Source organism: Mustelus asterias, chromosome 11, assembly GCF_964213995.1.
Source record: "Mustelus asterias chromosome 11, sMusAst1.hap1.1, whole genome shotgun sequence".
Lineage (NCBI taxonomy): Eukaryota > Metazoa > Chordata > Chondrichthyes > Carcharhiniformes > Triakidae > Mustelus > Mustelus asterias.
This window is the reverse complement of record NC_135811.1, coordinates 29,928,864-29,949,720: the sequence shown is the minus strand read 5'-3', so window position 1 is coordinate 29,949,720 and position 20,857 is coordinate 29,928,864. Positions and strand designations below refer to the sequence as shown.

Here is a 20,857-nt window from a genome sequence, read left to right as displayed (position 1 = left end):
GTGGGTCCATTTGGTTTACACCATGTTCTGAACCACCTAATTTCCCAGAGATGAGAGATTTTTCTGTTAGACAAAAGTTCCCCCTGAATCAGGTGGATGATTCTTTTTTCAGATTTAAAAAGTGCTGTGCAAAGTCATCTCTCATTTTAGGGCCCATGGAAGTGGTGGACACAGGGTCCAGATTTTTCCAGCCATTCACGCCAACTGAATCTCCTTATCCCGCCAATGGTGCATCCCTGCCGCAGGTTTTCCGATGACGAGAGGTACATTCAGCGGGAAACCCCGTTGACAATGGCAGGACCTGAAGATCCCACAGCCAGCCAATATTGGGTCACCTTAGCCACTGCAAAACATGGAGTGGATTTTGTGGAAAATCCTGCCCAGGGCAACCTCAGGCAAACCTGATGGGAAGTAAGTCTCCAATGGACCCGTTTCCTCATTCTTGGGATGTAGGAGTCACTGGCAAGGCCAGCATTTATTACCTATCCCTAGTTGCTTTTGAGAAGATGGTGGTGAGCTTTATCATGAATTGCTGCAGTCTATATATCGAGACAGCTCACAATGCTGTCAGGTATGAAGATTTTAACCAGGCAATGTTGAAAGAACAACGATGTACATCCAAGTCGGAAAGCTAAGAAGAAAACTTGGAGGATATGGTATTCCCATGCCATTGTCATCCTGATGTTGGAGATGATGGTTTAGGGCGATATTACAGGTAGAAATGTCTTCAAAGGCCCACAATTTGTACAAGTACATGTTTTAAACCTTTTAAAGAAATGAAGAAAAGTCATATTTGACTTGAGCTCTATTTCTCTCTCCATAGATATTGCAGACCTTCTGAGTATTTTCAGCACTTTGGGGGTGATTCTCTCAGCAGTGCAGCGGGCCAGGAAACGTAAGCAGAGGCCATTTAGCAGGCTTCCCGCTGGGCGTCGTCAGCCCTGCACCAGAAATCCATCGCAGAGCTGATTAAAATATTTAAATAACTATTTCTCTATCATTAGCGGGCCTGTGATTGAAGTTTCTGGGCCCGTTAGCCTCTACCCAGCACCCCCACCCCCCTCACCCCACCCCCGGCCATGAGTGTTTCACTCAAACAGAGTTTACATCAGCTCCCCACTAACGGGGAGCTGGGCAGCCCGACATCGCTGGAGGGAAGGGAGGCCATGGAGACTCCCCAGGAGATCAGGGTAAGGGGACGTGCCCCCTGGGCATGACAGTCTGACAATGCCAGCCTGGCCTCCTAGCACTGCCAAAGGGGCAAAGTGGCAGTGCCCAGAGGGCACCTTGGCACTGTCCACCGGGCATCAAGCTGTGCCAAGGAGGCAGGGCCAGGGGGGCAGCAGGACCTAATGGGGGGTGGGAGCCGCTGGGGGTGAGTGGTGGTCGTATGGGGTCACGCTGCCACTCTGCAGTTAAGATCGGTGACAGAGGGAGGGAAGGGCTGATCGGGGCTGGCCATCGGGATGGGTGGGGGAGTTGGCATGCCAGGGGGGTCAGGACTGCTTGAGGGTGTGGAAACGGGTCAGGGAGATCGGGACTGTGGTGGGGGTGGGGGCTGGTGGTGGGAGTTGGGGGTGAGATTGAGGTGGGCTGGTGGTGGGGGGTGGGGGCAGTCGGGGCTGGCCTGGACACATTCGGGAGGCCAGTGATTGGGAGATGGGGGGTCACATGGCCAGTGATGCAGGGTCGCAGGGCTGGTCAGTGATTGGGAGGCCGGCAGTGCGGGCTACTGTTCATTCTCTGATCTCGGTGCTGACAGGTCGGCGCATGTTCAATGGCCTGCTCAGAACTATGCTGCCGGCCTATCCACTGGGAAAAGGCCCCGCCCACTGATTTTTATCATGATTCACACCAGGGCATTCTGTGATGCAAAGAGTATGGGAGATACATTTTGAAAATCCCACTGACAAAACCAGCGGGATTTACTCCAGTTTTTATGCGAATTCAGCACTTAGAATTTTTTTGGGAGAATCCCAGCCTTTCTATTTAACCTAAATGCTTCATCCATAGAACTATAGAATCCCTACATTGCAGTAGGAGGCCATTCAGCCCATCAAATCTGCACCAACTCTCTGAAACAGCAACCCACCCAGGCCTATCTCATCGTCCTATCCCCATAATCCCGCACATTTTCCCTGGCTAATCCCCCTAACCTGCACCTCTTGGGACACTAAGGGGCAATTTAGCATAGCCAATCTACCTAACCTACACATCTTCGGACATTGGAAGGTAACTGGAGCACCTGGAGGAAACCCACACAGACATGGGGAGAATGTGCAAACTCCACGAAAAGTCACCCAAGGCTGGATCCCTGGCACTGTGAGGCAGCAATGCTAACCACTGTGCCACCGTGCCTCCCCTAAAATAGAACACAATTTAATGATAAATGCATTTCAATCAAGCAAAGCAATTTGACATGAATTAAATAATTTTGTTTGATGCAGAGTATATTCCAATTCACTGGTAAACATAGTTTCTTCTTGTAGAACCTACACACTGCTGATCCTGCTATTAGCATATATTCTCAGATTTTAAACTGATAATACAATTCTGGTGCAGAGACCCAGAGAACGTCCAAAGCTCATGTGTCCCCAGCAATCTCCTTTACATGTGAAAGAGCAAACATGGATTGGGTGATTGCTCTTCAGAACACTTTTGTTCAGTCTGCACGCATAACCTGGAATTTTTGGTCACCTATCATTTTAATTCTCCAGCACACTGTCACACTGAGTTCTAGGTCCCAATGGGCCTTCTTCACTGCTCGATTGAAGCTTGTGGAAATGCACCTCACCTTTCAGTTAGACACATTAGAGCCTCCCAGATTCAACTTTGAATTTAACCATTCCAGAATCATAACAATTGCTCCCATTTTATCAGACAGCACTAATTGGCAATGATTCTGTTATTGCCTCCTGTTATTGACACCTCCTCAACACCCACCTTTATTATAACTTCCTCAATACCAATTATTGTTTCTTTTTTTGCCCCATTACCATCCATTTTACACCATCATACTTTTTGTTGTCTAAACTCTCCAACCCTCCACCCTATCATTGACCTTCTCTTTTGTTCCTCACTTCCTTAAATCCTCTCACACTTCTGATATTTTCCAATTCTGATCAAGTAATTGATCTGAAACATTACTTTCTTTCTCTCTCCACAGATGCTGCCTGACCTGCTTAGAATTCTCTGTTTTTTGTTCTGTTCTTTTCCCTCATCTCCAGCCTGACAGAGGGAGGTAGTGAGGTCCAATAGATTAAAGCACTACCCGATGGAAGAAGCGTCTTGATACATGGTAGTTGTCTTCTTGGAACATTCTAATAAAGTACCACAATGATATGCAGAAGAAAATACTTTATTGCATTTCTATTAATTGTAGATAACAAGATTTTTGTAGCAGATTTGATGAAAGCGGAAACAATTGATTCAACCATTGTTGTAATCCAATTAGCGATTACAGATACAGTAGATAATGTATTCCCATTTATTTCCACTTGACGTCAGCAGCTAAATTAGCTGCTTCACATAATCTTTAAATTAATTTTGATCACCTCTTGAATTTTGTCTATGCAGTAAGTGATGTGGAATGGTAAACAGTGTTCAATTTAATCCTCTGGATTATTGGTTGACAGGATCACTTCAGAGCAGAACTCCATGGACTATTCCATTTGGTGAGCGGCGACACTTGGAAAAATTGCCTCGAAGCTGCTCACAAGAACAGTCCCTTTGTTGGCTCCTGTATAGTTTTAACATCATGGCAACCAAAACTGAACTAACCGCAACCAGAACCAACAACGACAGAATGGAAAGCTGGATTAGATAGTTGTCTCATCAGCTCCGTCCACTTTTTTCTCAAGTCCTGAAAAACATTCAAAACAATTTCTTACTTTTGAAAAATAAATATAACCAATAGTGGGAGCTACAAAATTTTAGTGTACTTTGATATTCAAGTTTCTGATTTAACCATGCTTTTTGGTGATGTAATCAGTAAGTAATACGATTGGCTCACCTCTACTTTCATGATCTTTTAGATCATTTTTCAGTTCAATGGGTCCGATGAGAACATCAGTGCTTCCTTTTGAAGAGGTTATGGCTCTTTTATGTCGAGATAAGCACCCACGGTAACAGCGAGAAGAATAATCATAAGCTTTACAGACCACAAGTTTACACTGCAGATAGACTGAAGGATTAAGGTTGAGGAATTTAAAAGCATTGAACTTAAATCGTGCAATGTCATTCGCTGGCGAAGAATATGACTCGTATGTCCCATCCCTAACGCACCTGTAAAATAAATTTCAGTATTAATTCTGGAGCATACAATCTTAGTTCAAACTAGAGTTTCAATGAAAATGTAAATGCATAGTACATTTATGTACTATGCCTTTACATGTCAAGTCCAGCATTCGGAACAGCTGTAATATAGCAATGTTGCTATATTATAGCTGTTCCGAATGCTGGACTTGACGAGACTGTTATGTTTTAAACTGTCTCCTTTAATTCAAGGTAAAATTGAATAGTTTGGAGAAGGGGATGTGACTTCATACTGAACCTGCCTGGAGACAAGCCCATGTAACCTGCCAGTTATGAAGACAGAAACTCAAACTGGAACTTATTCCAAGTCAGGTGTAGTTTGTAACAGCTCGACACAAAAGTAGTTGGTCATATTGCTGCTCAGAGTCCTACTCTCAGTCCTGGATTTCTACTGAGTCAGTTAGACTTGGGAGCCCGTTAAAAATGGTTGACAGTATCTGATTCCGGGATGGCAGCACAGTAGTACAGTGGTTAGCACTGCTGCCTCACAGCTCCAAGGACCTGGGTTCAATTCCACCTTTGGTGACTGTCAGAATGGAGTTTGCACATTCTCCCCGTGTCTGTGTGGGTTTCCTCCACGTGTTCCAGTTTCTTTCCACAGTCTGAAGATGTGCAGCTTAGGTGGATTGGCCATGCTAAATTGCCCCTTTTTGTCCAAAGTTGTGCATATTAGATGGATTCACCATGGTAAATGTGAGGAGTTACGGGGATAAGATAGCGTGGGGGAGAGGGCCTGGGTAAGACACTCTGTCAGAGAGTTGGAACGGACTCGATGGGCCGAATGGCCTCCTTCTGCACTGTAGGGATTCCATGACTCCTGACCCCATTCCCAGGCTGTGCAATTCTTGAGGGTACCTTTATAGGGTGTAGGTGCTTCCTGTTAGAAGCCCACACCTTGCAATCCAGGCATAACTAATTCCATTGTGGAGATGTGCATCACCTCCTCCTCTGCAATTTTCATGGTGTTGGGCAGGTTTTTCAAGAATTGTGGTTCATGTCCTCTTAGTGGAGTCATAAATCCTAATGAGAGGGCCTTTTAAAAGATAAATTCAAATGGTCCTCCTCATGCCCCTGTACCAAGTTATGCCCAATCCACTCCTTCAGGCCACTCATGCATCCTATGCCAGACTCTGTCCTTCAACCCATCGCTTGTGTCCCTTCATGCCCACCCATGCCAAGCTCTGGTACTTCCATGCCCATTGACCCAACCCCAAAATCTATTGTCTATCACTAGAAACCGGATAGCTTGCTGGAATACTTCAAAAGACAGCTAAGAGTTATGCTTAGAATTATTTTAAGCTTGCGTACACATTTCATGGCTTATAATTCATGAGTCACATTCATAAATGTTAGTTGTTGAAGTAATGAAGGGAAAATAGAATGCATTTTAAAACATATAATTCTCATAACACACCAATAGCTCATAAAAAAGCTTGCTCAAAACTCAAGTTCTAGTGCTAGTTGAGAAAGATTCCATTTGAAGCTTTTAAACCCTTTTTATGACATACTACCACATACAGAAGATACACATACAGAAGATACACATACAGAAGATACACATACAGAAGATCGCAGTGACTGTTGCAGTTTGGATTTAAGATATTCTGAATAAATGTCAATATATCTCAATCAGGAACATTTTGATGAAAGGTTAACATTTCTTACCCATTCTTTATTAGATCATAGGTCCTTGATGTCCAGTCATAACTATAAGGTGACGCTGTGCAGGTGTCCACAAAAACCACGAGATGCATGTCTGAACTGTGCAAGTTCACTTGTAGGAACAGGTCCTGCCTCAGATCCACATAGTAAGGTGAATCCAGCACTGGCCTGGTGAACGATGGCGAGTCATAGAATGCCATGCTGATATTAAAGGTGCCAGATGCTGTCACGTTTTCTACTATGTCAGCTGTCAAGCTTTCATTTGTCACATACATTATTTTAAACATGGTATCCTGCTGCATCTCACAGCCAATGTTGAACTGTAAATTTGTTTCCCGAGTTATAACTGAGTTAGAAGGTGAAGACCGGATGGCGTTGGAATATATGATGCTGCCATTGTTGTCCTGTGAGCAGAGAATGCACATTAGAATTGAAATCTTTCAGAAGCTGGATGGCAGATGGTAGACTTCACTGCACAAATTCATATTTTTGAAGTTTAAAATATGACAAATTGTAGTTTATTATCCAAAATAAAATTAGCCCCAGCACAAAAATCCTGGGGAATGGTGGTGGAGGAAGATTAACCTTATATAGAAGGCAGAATTCAAGCCTTGGGAAATATTTCCTTCCAGAAAGTTGAAAAATAAACTGTTCAGCGTGAAAGCAAAAAAAAACCCCTCTTCTAGGAGGTGACATTTGCGATGGGCGGCACGGTAGCACAATGGTTAGCACTGTTGCTTCACAGCTCCAGGGACCTGGGTTCGATTCCTGGCTTGGGTCACTGTCTGTGTGGAGTTTGCACATTCTCCTCGTGTCTGCGTGGGTTTCCTCCGGGTGCTCTGGTTTCCTCCCGCAGTCCAAAGATGTGCGGGTTAGGTTGATTGGCCATGCTAAAAATTGCCCCTTAGTCTTCTGAGATGCATAGGTTAGAGGGATTAGTGGGTAGAATATGTGGGGATATGGGGGTAGGGCCTGGGTGGGATTGTGGTCGGTGCAGACTCGATGGGCCGAATGGCCTCTTTCTGTACTGTAGGGATTCTATGAATGGGGTGAAAAGAATTTGAGATCCTGAGGCTAGGAACATCAATCCATGAGAAAGGACTAATGGTAGAACCATCAAAGATAAGAGGCTAGAGCTGTCAATTAGCCCTATAAGTGAAGAATTGACTTTCATTTCATGAATAAGAAAGACATGAAGGATACCACCGTACATTGTGAAAGTGGTGAAGTGATGGCATGTGGTCTAGAAAAATGTAGGGTGGAATCAAAAGCAAAAAGGTTCACAAGCTCACTGATAGAGGTAAGGAATAGAGGAGGTGAGGGCAGTCCGTGAGAAGATGGGAAAAATGGAAAGCAAGTCAAAGAATGAGCTTTCAACTGCAAAAAAGTAAATTGATGGAGGAAGTGGTAACAAAGATAGGTCAGAGGCCATAGTTTGGAAGCGCATTATACCAAACCATATCAGAGGTTTTGACAACAACAACACAATGGCTAACAATTCATTATAGTATTTGGGTGCAGAATGGCTATGTCAAAATCAAAGGTGGTACATAATTTGAGCACCATATCTTTATGCAGTATTTTTGCAAGGGCAATAGTGTAGCAGTTGAAAGGGTAAGAGGGTTGAGCTTGAACATTTCTACAACTTTATCATCATGGGGAATGGAAGAATAATGGTTTGTATTTTGTGGGATCAATCCTCCCACTCCTGTTTCCTTACCTGCCGTTCTGTACCACACATATTAAGTGGTATTTTGAACACCACGTCATGAGTTGTTATTATCGGCGAGCAGTTTTGATCATTCAGATAAAGACTGTGTTCATTAAAACCCAGAAGGTGGAGGTAGGACCTACTAATTTTTGCTTCCATATAATCTGTCGAGCAGATTAAAAAACCTGGAAAAAAATCAAAGTTGAATGAATTCTATACATCAGAAATGAACTTGTTTTAGAGAATGATTATCTGTATTGGCACCAGTACTAAAATGTTTCGTGTTACTAATTTCACCTGTTATTTGTTTATAATATTACTATGTATGAAACTGTCTCTTTAATTCAAGGTAAAATGGAGAAATGAAAATGAACTACTAGTCTTACCTAATGATAAGCCTATTTGACCTGATTGCCAGGGGGATGGGGAGGCCCAGATCCAGAAATATTGATACCCAAGTGCCAGATTTAACAGCTGAACACAAAATAAAAGAGCAGCTGACTTTGCTATGGATAGACATATAAGTTTTCGGAATTACTGACTTAGACATCCTCGACAGAGAGATAGAGTGAGAATCCCAGAGAGAGAGAAAGAGACATGGAAACAGCAGCCAATGTGAACAGTAGAAAAGAAGGCTGTTAGCTACTGGACAGGTGGGAGCACATTCATTGGTTATCGAGAGAGGACCTATGAAGATTTAAGGACGCTGGATGATTTGTCTTGGTGTGGCCAGGAGAAGGAGTCACCAGACTGCGCATTGCTGCTGGAAATCTTTTTATGGATTCTCAGAAAACTGAAGGAAACAATTTTTGGCTGACACTGGATGTAACAACTCAGCAAAATGGGGAAAAAGAAACAAATTTGTTGGAAGCTGGGAGTAAGTTTGGAGTGTTTCCTGTAAAGATTGCAAAGAGCGTAGTGTGAGGGAAAAATGCAATGTGGTGTTTTACACAGTGTAACCTTTTCTTTAGTTTCTTAATTGCCTACTAAGTAATGTTCAGTCAGAATTGATTTTAGTTTGTTTGTTTCAGTCAAAAACTAGAAATGTAAAAACTTGTGCAATCCTTTGAATCGTCACTGGGAATTCAAATCTCTGTTTAAAAGTTATGGGTCTCTGTAGGGATCGGAACATTCTTGGTCAATCATCAGTACCATTTGTCAATACATGATTGGACCTCAAGTTATTGAGACCTGTGTTCTACCACTGTTTCCAACTCTGAGATGGTTTTCCTTGGAATGAAACAACCTTCACATGGAGGAGGAGTTTTTCTTTCTTTAAAAAATAAAATGACTGCTGGAGGATGATGTTGTATCATTTCAAAACTCTATCACCAGTCATTGTATTGCCCATGAATTTTTCCATACAGAATTTATTCATGTTATATTTTCAACTGAATTTGTATTAACAAAAACTGAAATATATGAACTGAAATTCTTTTAATTGCAAATTTTAGCAACAAGTATATTTTAGTACTGTGTTAATTTTTCACTAACGTTACCAAAGTTCAGAATTTCAGTCCCAGGTAATATAAATACAAGTGTCTTTCCTCTCACAGCAAGAGGAGTGTTGGTTGGATTAACTGTGACATGTTTTATGCGAATAGGGTTCACGTAAAAAGACAAACAATGATACAGCTACTTTGAAAAGGTGGGATAGATTTTCAACTTGTCGCCATTGTATAAACTCCTGTTGCGATTGAAATCAATGGAAATACATATCAGTCAGATTCTATAATGGTTTTCTGACTGCAAGAGCAGCATTGCACATGGGTGGTAAATTGGAAATCTACATTTTGGCTCCATTTCTAATGGATATACAGATAAAGATTTTTGAACTGAACTTTAAATGTGCAAAATATACCAAGCTTCAATTTCCCTACATTTCTTCTAGCTGAAAGTGCATTGCAATTCTGAGACAAGAAGTGTAACCAATCTCACCGTCATCATTCGGCAGAACATAGTAGTTTGCAGCAAACCCACGTCGAGTAACACTGCCATCAGTTCTAAAATAAATTGTCATACTGTTCGATGATGATACAAATATCTGATCTGATCCATAACAGAATTTAGAAAGCAAAGCTGAATGTGTTGATGGCCCATCATAGATTGCAATATAATCAAATGAGCAACTCGATGAAGTTTCCAGCCTGTTGAAACAATTATCATAGTTTCAAAATTAATGCAGCAACAATCCATTGTCTTTTTTTAAAAATCAACTTACCTAATAAATCAGATATTATAAATATGTCTGCATGTTTAAGCATCACTAAAAGACATTGCAGGACCTAAACAAAGAACATTGATTATAGTTTTTATTCTTCCTTTAGATGTGTGCTTTTCTGGCAAGGCCAGCATTTGTTGCCCATTCCTATTTGCCCTTGAACTGAGTAACTTGTTAAGCCACTTCAGGGGGCAGTTAACAGTCAACCAACATTTCTATGGGTCTGGACTCACATGTAAGCCAGACCAGGAAAGGATGGCAGATTTCCCTTTGTATTGGACATTAGTGAACCAGAATTAATGAATGTTTAATAAAAATTGGCAATAGTTTCATGGACATCATTACTAAGACTGGTTTTAAATTCCAAAATGATGTATTGAATTTAAATGACACTAGTTGCTATGGTGGTATTTGTGCATATGATGCCCGAAAATTACCCTTGGCCTCTGGATTACTAGTCTGGTGACATTATTACTACAACACCATCTCCCCACTAGACATGTATAAATATGATCTGAATTTAGACAGCACCATTCATAACCACTCGGTGTCTTAAAGCATTTTACAACCAATGAGATACTTTGGAAGTCTAGCCATGATTGCAATGTAAGAAGAGTGGCAGTCATGTTGCAAAAGCAAATTTCTACAAACAGAAATATGATAATGACCAAATAATCTGTTTATGTAATGTTGATTGCGGGATTGACTGGGGCACCAGGGATAACTCCCCTTCACTTCTTCGAGATAGCTCCATTGAACATCCTTCGCGCAAAGCACATAAGAATGAATTAATCACACTGTCTTACACTGGTTCCTGATCATGAGTAAATTTTCTAACAGGAGAAAGTTGAGCCGCGATTCTCCCAAAAGCACTGAATTGGCGGGAGAACTGTTCTAGATCCTGACTGTTTTGTCAGTTCAGCTTCTCATCTGAACATCCCCACTTTGTGCACTGCAGAGGTCCCAGTCGTGAATATTATTAAAAACCCAGGGGGAGCGGGGCCTATTCGCGCCGGAGTCTGACAGTTCTGGAATTCTGCGCATGAGCAGTGGCTCCAATCTGTTGGACACCCCGTTTGCTGGCCAGCTCGATTGGTCCCTGCAGTGCTGCCCCTCCAGCACCCCCCAAGGACTGATCGCAGCCCCCACAGCAATTCCCAGGCCAGCCCTGACCCCCCCCCCCCCATCCCGGAGCACCACAATGTACAACCCAAACCCCCCAGCAGTGGCGATACCCCCACCCCCCTCACCCCAGCAGACCCCTCCGCACTGATCCCCCCCAGGTTCAGGGGCCCCCACTCCAATAGACCACCCCCCCAGCCCGCCCCAATCGCTGCCCTCCCTCCATCCCAGACCAATCCTGTCTGCAGAGTGCCAGCGGGACCCCCCAACCCCACCGATTGCCCCTAGGCCCTCCCCATAATAGGCCCCACCCACTTGGCACTGCCCAATGCCCAATGGGCAGTGCCAAGGTGCCCCCTGGGCATGGGTGTGGTAATTCCGGTGTGGTCTCCCACTAGTTCCCCAAACGTGGAGAGCTAGTCTGAACCCCGCCGGAATGAAGTACTCCTGGCGGGGTGGGAAGTTCCACCAGGACCGGTAAGTTCCCAATAATGAACTAATAACCATATTTGAAATACATTTTTAAAAGATTTAAATTAATTACCTGCCTTCCCACCGGTTTCCAGTATGGTCTGACCGGCGACTGTTCACCGGCTCTGGGAGATGCACATGCATTCCCGCGTATGCGCAAATCCCGGAACAAGGCTGGCGACGCGCATCTCCCACTGCGAGCTGCCAGAAAAGTTGCGGGTCGCGATGGGAGAATCAGAGCCTTGATTTCTATTCAAAGGAGTGTCAGCCAGACAGAGAAAGATCTCTGATCTGATGGGTTTTATTTCACTGCACAACCTAACGGCTTTCTATAACATTGTTGACAAAATGAAGAATGCCTGTTTCCTGAAGGGTACATTTCAGTTTAAGTATGAGGCCTAAAATTTCTGACATTCAACATCACATTACTCCCAAGTCTCCCAAGAGTATTGATGTTAAGTGAAGTGAATCCAATAGCAATGATCAATAATCCCGTCATCCTTCACAATAAAACATGAAAGTGGAAATATTTTTACTCACTCGATGTCACTGAATTCCAGCTTGATTCTTTGGTTTCTGTCCGCTCTTATAAACCACATGCATTGTGCATAATTTGGATAGTAGTGTGGATAATTGGGACTGAGAACAGACCCATAGACAGAGTCAAGGTACCCTCCGCATGATTCAACTATTAACAGTAAGGAAATGGATAAGTTCACGTGATACAATGTATTGGAAAATAACAATCGATTTGTTTTTTTATTCTTTGCCAATTTTCCTGAACATAAGAAATCTAAGCAAGAGTGACCATATAGACACTCGTGCCTGCTTCACCTTCCATTGTAAGCATGGATAATCTTCCTTTTCTCAGAATTTCCCTTACATCCATTCACTCATTGTTGCTATAATGTTCCACAGCTACCAGTCACCAATCGCCATGTTTTTTGGCATTACTGATTGCCTTGACAGTGAGTGCTCACAGCTCAGCTCGTGGGCCATCACAGAGGAGCCTGATTCTAATTTCATCGGATGTCCGTACACACTGACTACCAATGACAGTACATGGAAAGGCTGAGAGGATGTCTTAGAACAAAGAACAAAGAAAATTACAGCACAGGAACCGGTCCTTCGGACCTCCAAGCCTGCACCGACCATGCTGCCCGACTGAACTAAAACCCCCTACCCTTCCTGGGACCAGATCCCTCCATTCCCATCCTATTCATGTATTTGTCAAGACGCCCCTTGAAAGTCACTGCTGTATCTGCTTCCACTACCTCCCCGGCAGCGAGTTCCAGGCACCCACTACCCTCTGTGTAAAAAAACTTGCCTCGTACATCTCCTTTAAACCTTGCCCCTCGCACCTTAAATCAATGCCCCCTAGTAATTGACTCTTCCACCCTGGGAAAATGCTTCTGACTATCCACTCTGTCCATGTCCCTCATAAACTTGTAGACTTCCATCAGGTTGCTCCTCAACCTCCATCGTCCCAGTGAGAACAAACCAAGTTTCTCCAACTTCTCCTCATAGCTAATGCGCTCCATGCCAGGCAACAACCTGGTAAATCGTTTCTGTACCCTCTCCAAAGCCTCCACATCATTCTGGCAGTGTGGCAACCAGAATTGATCACTATATTCCAAGTGCGGCCTAAGGTTCTATAAAGCTGCAACATGACTTGCCAATTTTTAAACTCAATGCCCCGGCCAATGAAGGCAAGCATGCTGTATGCCTTCTTGACATCCTTCTCCATGTGCGTTACCACTTTCAGTGACCTGTGTACTTGCGCACTCTGATCCTTCAGCTTATGAATACTCTTAAGGGTTCTGCCATTTACTGTATATTTTCCATTTGTATTAGACCTTCCAAAATACATCACCTCACATTTCATAGAATCATAGAATCGTACAGTGCAGAAGGAGGCCACTCGGCGCATCGAGTCTGCACAGACAACAATCCCACCCAGGCCCTTTCCCCGTAACTCCACATATTTACCCTGCTAATCCCTCTAACCTACGCATCCCACGACACTAAGCAGTAATTTAACATGGCCAATCAACCTAACCCGCACTTCTTTGGACTGTGGGAGGAAACCGGAGGACCCGGAGGAAATCCATGCAAACATGGGGAGAACGTGCAAACTCCACACAGACAGTGACCCAAGCCGGGATTCGAACCCAGGTGCCTGGAGCTGTGAGGCAGCGGTCCTAACTACTGTGCCACCGTGCCGCCGTTGTCTGGATTAAACTCCATCTGCCATCTCTCCCCCCAAGTCTCCAACCATTCTATATCCTGTTGTATCCTCTGACGGTCCTCATCGCTATCCGCAAATCCACCAACTTTTGTGTCGTCCGCAAACTTACTAATCAAACCAATTACATTTTCTTCCAAATCATTTATATATATTACAAACAGCAAAGGTCCCAGCACTGATCCCTGAGGAACATCACTTGTCACAGCCCTCCATTCAGAAATGCATCCTTCCACTGTTTTTGTTTGACTTTACTAGCTTATCTGGGTACTGAGGCCAATAGCAACCCTACTGTTATCTTGGCTAAGACCAGGATAACCTAATTGTCAATAAAATCGCGGGTTGTCCTGTTTGTATGATCCAGCTGTTAACTCAATAAACTTGCAGAGTGCTTGGTGGAGTTATGCACTTTCTAATATATAGAAATTAACAAAAGAGTTTGCAAAAGAATTTGATTTTCAGCAGAAAGTTTTGGAAAGTATTCCCCAAATCTATGTGTGGATTTATTTTGCCCTTGATCATAAAAAGGTGAACTTTGTGATTTTTAGATGTGAATGTGAATATTGAAGGACTGCAGTTCTGCAGGAATTGACATTTCTACCAGTCCATTGTGACCAATCTTCAAAGATTTAGATCCTTTTGTTACTTTACTGCAGCAGACCATTAGATTTCTGTATTTTAAAATCATTTCTCTTACTAATATTTGCAGCATTACTACCATTTCAACCTTTTATATGATGGTTATGGTTATTAGAGGTCAATCTTCTCAGCTCCGGGACATCAGCGCAGGAGTTCCTCAGGGTAGTGTCCTAGGCCCAACTATGTTCACCTGCTTCATCAATGACCTTCCCACCGTCATAAGGTCAGAATGGGGATGTTCACTGATGATTGCACAATGTTCAGCACTATCTGTGATTCCTCAGATACTGAAGCAGTCCGTGCCCAAATGCAACGGGACTTGGGCTGAAAGGTGGCAAGTAACGTTTACACTACAAAAGTGCGAGGCAATGACTAGTTACAAGAGGAAAGATTCTGATTATCAACCCTTAATACTCAATGGCAGTACCATCACTGAATCCCCCACTGTCAACATTCTGGAGTTACCACTGACCAGAAACAGAACTGGACTGGACATATAAATATTGTGGCTACAAGAGCAGGTCAAAGGATAGAAATCCTGTGGCGAGTAACTCACTTCCTGACTCCCCAAAGCCTGTCTACCGTCTACAAGGCAAAAGTCAGGAGTGTGATGTAGTATGTTAACTTGCCTGGATGAGTGTAGCTCCAATAACACTCAAGAAGCTCAACACCACCCAGGACAAAGCACCCACTTGATTGGCACCCCTTCCACACACATTAGATCCCTCCATCACTGAAGCACAGTGGCAGCAGTGAGTACAGTCTGTAAGAAGCACTGTAGGAACTCACCAAGCCTTCTAAGACAGCACCTTCCAAATCCACAACCTAAAATTCCAGAAGGACAAGGGCAGCAGGTACATGGAGATTCCACCACCTGGATGTTTCCCCCAAAATCCGCACACTATCCTGACTAAATCGCCGTTTGTTCACTGTCGCTGCATCAAAATCCTGAAAACCCCCTCCCTAACAGCACTGTGTATATATCTACACCACATGGACAGCAACGGTTCAAGAAGGCAACTCACCACCACCTTCTCAAGGACAATTACGGATGGGCAATGAATGTTGGCCTAGCCATCGACGCCCAAATCCCGAGAATGAATAATGAAGGAAAATGTAATCTTCTTCCATTATTGTCAAATGTTGACTGCACAGTTGAGTCAAATCTTTGACAATATTGGCTCCATTGTTGTCAGCTCAGCCACAAACTTTAGGGGCACACATGAGGAGTGGCAACATGGTGAAATAGCAGATGGTTGCTGGGCTGTATGTAACTGTACCTAAGCATAATCACAGTGTTCATGAAATGGGAGCTCATGACAAGAGGTTTGGAAGGAAAATATTGAAGCAAGAATAAAATTGCTCAGAACTCAGCTGTGAAATATCTATATTTGGGATCCCTTCAGTCTGAAGTTTAAGCTTAAAGAAAAAGATGAGGAACATTTAAAAATAGTTACCTGGTTCTTGTGCTGAAAAAGATTTTTTAAAAGGTACAGATTATAATTAGGAAAATGATTCAGTTAACCATAAACAAATAATGATAACATATTTTTGAAAGGGATAAGATAACAGATATAATGCATACAAATCGGAAAATGGCAGACAATTCATCCCTACAAGCCCATGGCAATATTTACCCACTATGGGGGTAAATAATTCTATTCATATTTACACTTTGTTATCATATCCCTTCATCCCCTTTTCTACCTGTCAACTGATCTTGAATATTAATGTCCATTCTGCCTGGAAATGAATTGAATCTCCTCATGACTCTGAGTGAGGAAGTGAAAACTGAGTCTCCTGTTCAAAATATCATTCATTTCATTTTGTAGCCATTTGGTGGTACAGAACTTCAGTATTGTTGAGAAGAATTAAGCTGTTGAAGCTCTTTGTCTTGCACTTATCGTTACATGTTCGCAACAATACCAATTCTACTAATTATAGCCCACTTGCTAACCAATCACCACTCTCAGATAGTATAAATTGTTGTTCACTTTAGAATTGATATTCTTACGAATTGGTCCTGATGAGTGCAGGGTGAAAAACTTCAACAGCTTTTTTCAGCAACTCTGCCTTTTAGGTTTAGACCCCTCAAGTACTGAGAACCATTTGTTTCTATCCACCCATTTTGATCCACCCAGAAGGACAAGTGCAACAAATGGATGGGAACACCACCAGCTGCAAATTCCCCTCTAAGACACACACCATCTTGATTTAGATCGATATCACCATTCCTTTGCTGTCATTGGGTCAGAAATTCCGGAACACCCTTCCCAACAACATAGTGGATGGGCCTACACCAGGGCTTCGATAAAGAGGTTCACCACTACCTTCTCAAGGGCAATTAGAGATCGCCAACGCATGCTGATCTTACTCTATGAAAGTGAAAAGGGTGTAGCAGGTTATATGGATGTTATATTGAAAAAATTAATTTAAAACTCCAGTATATGTTTTTCACCTCCACTATTTACTTAAAGGGTTTGAAAATCTTCAGCTGAGTCTGTGAGAGGCAAGCTGTTAGCTGCAAGGAGGAACCCCAAGGACACAACCAGCCAGGGGCTAGTTCCCAGGCAGGACTTCACAGGTGTTAGATCTCAAGGTCTGTAAAAACAATGTGGGGTTATCCACCACCTACACTGACAGCCAAATCATCCAATGGTAACTTAGGGAGGCAACTCTAGAGAATTCATTAAGCACTGGGAAAACGGGACAAGAGAGTGTAACTGATGTCCACAAGCCAGATATAAATTGTTATGTTAAAAACTAATTGGAGCCGGTAGTAAATCAGACCACATAACATTGTACAAACCATTACACTGATTGCATATTATTATAATCAAGTAGATGTGCACAAGTCATAATTGGTCAATTGTGTTCCCACCTTAGGCATGATGTAAATCTAATCAATAACTGGGAGTGGAAAAAGATAACCCTTGTGCAAATATACATCTTTTGACTGGTATATGCAAATTTCTTGTAACTGGGTTTTAACTGTTAACTGTCTGTACAATTCTTGAACCAAGGCTCTTCCTGGTGTACCACTGGTTGGAGCGCTGGGGCCGGCCCGTACTATAATTCATAATAAAGGCCTTGCCTTCATGTCCAAAGGCAGGATTTGCCAGCCGCGCTCACTCTAAGACCGGAAAATCCTGCCCAAGGTCAACGGACCTTTGCATGGTCCGTGTCCTGCCCGCTACAATTGCCGTGGCGGGCAGAATAGGAAAATTCCATTGCAAGAGTCTTTGTCTGGTTTTCTTGAGATTGAAGTACACTGCAGCCGAATAGCTGTATTTTTCACCCTAACAAAATAATTTAAAATGGTGATTTGAATTTCTCCTCTCAGATGGTTATTAATCTGTGAAATTCTCCATCCCAGTGAGCAGAGGATGATGGCTCATTGATCATAGTCAATGCGCAGCGGGACAGATTTTTGATCGACAAGGGAGTCAAGGGAGAGGAAAATGGAGTTTTGGCCACAATCAGACCAACCATGATCTCACTGAATTCAGGAGCAGGTTTGATGGGCCAAATGGCCTGGTCTGCCCCTATTTCTTCTCATGTAGCCGTTACATTCACTGTAAAAAACATTGAAAACCATAATTATCAAAGAAATGTAAATAAGTTCTATTGTTCAGAAGTGGACGAATATGTGTCCTTGAAGGTTGATTCCGTGGCTATTAATGTAGTTTCACTAGACCCAGTGAAAATAATAAAAATCAATGCAGAAGCCACAAGAACATTTTTATATCTATTCAAACTGAAACTTCATTTGATTAAAGAATAAGGATTAAAGGTAGAAGAGTGAACGGGACATTTCCAATGTCCATCAGGGACGATCCTGTCAAAGATGCTGCAAACACGGGCTGAGGGTTACTGTTCTTGGTAAGTGTCAATGTCCCATCACCCCTCGACATAACGGAGTGAACAGTCTCACTGAATCCCTATATCCGATGGTCAATTGTAACTCCCGAACGGAGAATGGACAGCAGAGATTTGGATGAACTCATGGTTACAGAGATATTATTCAGGCTTTAGACGGCAGCAGAGAAAAACTTTCTCAAATCAACGATGTGATTCGCTGAGTACAACCATTGGGATTAATTGCTCTAACAGATCTATGGACAGCAAATATACAAACTGATAAAGTAACTGAAAATGAATTGAAATGTTACTCACCTGTTGTTGAATAAACACTGCAGTATCCTGTACAGAAACACATTCAGTTTAGTTGCATTGTCAAGTGTTTTTGAAGAATCTTCTACCATTCATACTCAGAAATATTAATATTATATTGAAGGTGACATCACAGGTGGAGAAGGTGGTGAAGAAGGCATATGGCATGCTTGCCTTTATAGGATGGGACATCGAGTATAAAAGTTGGGGTCTGATGTTGCAGATGTATAGAACATTGGTTCGGCCGCATTTGGAATACTGCGTCCAGTTCTGGTCGCCACACTACCAGAAGGATGTGGAGGCTTTGGAGAGAGTACAGAGGAGGTTTACCAGGATGTTGCCTGGTGTGGAGGGGCTTATTTATGAGGAGAGATTGGGTAAACTGGGGTTGTTCTCCCTGGAAATACGGAGGATGAGGGGAGACTTAATAGAGGTGTATAAAATTATGAAAGGCATAGATGGGGTGAACGGTGGGAAGCTTTTCCCCAGGTCGGTGGTGACGTTCACGAGGGGTCATAGGTTCAAGGTGAAGGGGGGGAGGTTTAACACAGATATCAGAAGGACATATTTTACACAGAGGGTGGTGGGGGCCTGGAACGTGCTGCCAGGCAAGGTGGTGGAGGCGGACACACTGGGAACGTTTAAGACTTATCTAGACAGCCATATGAACGGAGTGGGAATGGAGGGATACAAAAGAATGGTCTAGTTTGGACCAAGGAGCGGCACAGGCTTGGAGGGCCGAAGGGCCTGTTCCTGGGCTGTATTGTTCTTTTGTTTTGTTATAACATATGACAAAAAGAGAAATAATTATCAAGTATTGTTCAAATCTACAAACAACTGGACAGTACAAGTCACCCTGTAGCAGCCAGCCTGTCACACACAATATATACAGCCCCATGCCCATCCAAAAATAAAATACGTGCTGAGGATGGTCATATTCTATTGCACATTCAGAGAGTGAAACCGTTGAAACCACTGCCTGATTGGTGTGTGATTTGGTGGGCTTTCCAGTAAAGTGGACATAAGGGTCTCTGACTGACTCTCCAGCTGGCAGGCAACAACCCCGACACCTCAACAAGATTCCTGCCACTGTGTTCCTTAAGGTTAAGGTAAGTGAACTCCCCCTTAAAGACTCTGGGACATGAGGCATTATCTCGAGAGCCCATCTACTCCTCCTCCTCTCTGTGGGCATCTTGTCCTCCTCTGTGCTTCCTCTCCTCAATCACTGCCGGCCAAGGTTGCTGGTAAATAAATCATCCATGACTGACAGCAAGGGGTCTGAGCTGAAACCTTGAACTCCCTGCAAATGTCAATAACTTAGAACACTAGTGGAAAACTCACATCATTCCTACAAAATCAGCAAAATCCAGTTCAACTCTGAACGTGACATGAACATGGAGGTAGTTGATGACTCCCAGACTACCTGGATCCACTACAGTTTGCCCACCGCTGCAACGGGTCCACAGCAAACGCCATTTCCCTGGCCCTGCACTCAACCCTGGAACACCTAGATAACAAGTACACCTATGTCAGACTCCGATTTATTGACTATAGTTCAGCCTTCAACACTATTATTCCCACGAAACCCATCTCCAGACTCCGTGGCCTGGGCCTTGGCACCTCCCTCTGTGACTGGATCCTGAACTTCCTAACTCACAGACCAAAATCAGTAAGGATAGGCAACAAAACCTCCTCCACGATCATCCTCAACACCGGTGCCCCACAAGGCTGTGTTCTCAGCCCCCTACTATACTCCTTATACACCTATGACTGTGTGACCAAATTCCCCTCCAATTCAATTTTCAAGTTTGCTGACGACACCACTGTAGTGGGTTGGATCTCAAACAATGACGAGACAGAGTACAGGAATGAGATAGAGAATTTGGTGAACTGGTGCGGCAACAATAATCTGTCCCTCAATGTCAACAAAATGAAGGAGATTGTCATCGACCTCAGGAAGCATAAAGGAGAGCATGCCCCTGTCTACATCAATGGGGACGAAGCAGAAAGGGTCGAGAGCTTCAGGTTTTTAGATGTCCAGCTCACCAACAACCTGTCCTGGTCCCCCCTTGCCAACCCTATAGTTAAGAAAGCCCACCAACACCTCTACTTTCTCAGAAAAATAAGGAAATTTGGCATGTCAGCTACAACTCTCACCAACTTTTACAGGTGCACTGTAGAAGGCAGTCTTTCTGGCTGTATCACAGTTTGGTATGGCTCCTGCTCTGCCCAAGACCGCAAGGAACTACAAAAGGTCGTGAATGTAGCCCAATCCATCACGCTAACCAGCCTCCCATCC

At 43.3% G+C, this 20,857-nt stretch overlaps 1 protein-coding gene across 1 annotated transcript; it reads right to left on the bottom strand.

The window, feature by feature from the left end:
* Positions 1 to 3,341: 3,341 nt before the first annotated feature.
* On the bottom strand, positions 3,342 to 18,582 carry LOC144500887 (CUB and zona pellucida-like domain-containing protein 1). Its single transcript, XM_078224370.1, has 7 exons — positions 18,558 to 18,582; positions 12,042 to 12,189; positions 9,626 to 9,834; positions 7,697 to 7,872; positions 5,980 to 6,380; positions 4,013 to 4,284; positions 3,342 to 3,862 (listed from the first exon to the last, which is right to left on the bottom strand). Exons 2-7 carry the CDS (start codon positions 12,098 to 12,100, stop codon positions 3,819 to 3,821), a joined length of 1,161 nt encoding a protein of 386 aa, XP_078080496.1. The 5' UTR covers positions 12,101 to 12,189; positions 18,558 to 18,582; the 3' UTR covers positions 3,342 to 3,818.
* Positions 18,583 to 20,857: the final 2,275 nt, after the last annotated feature.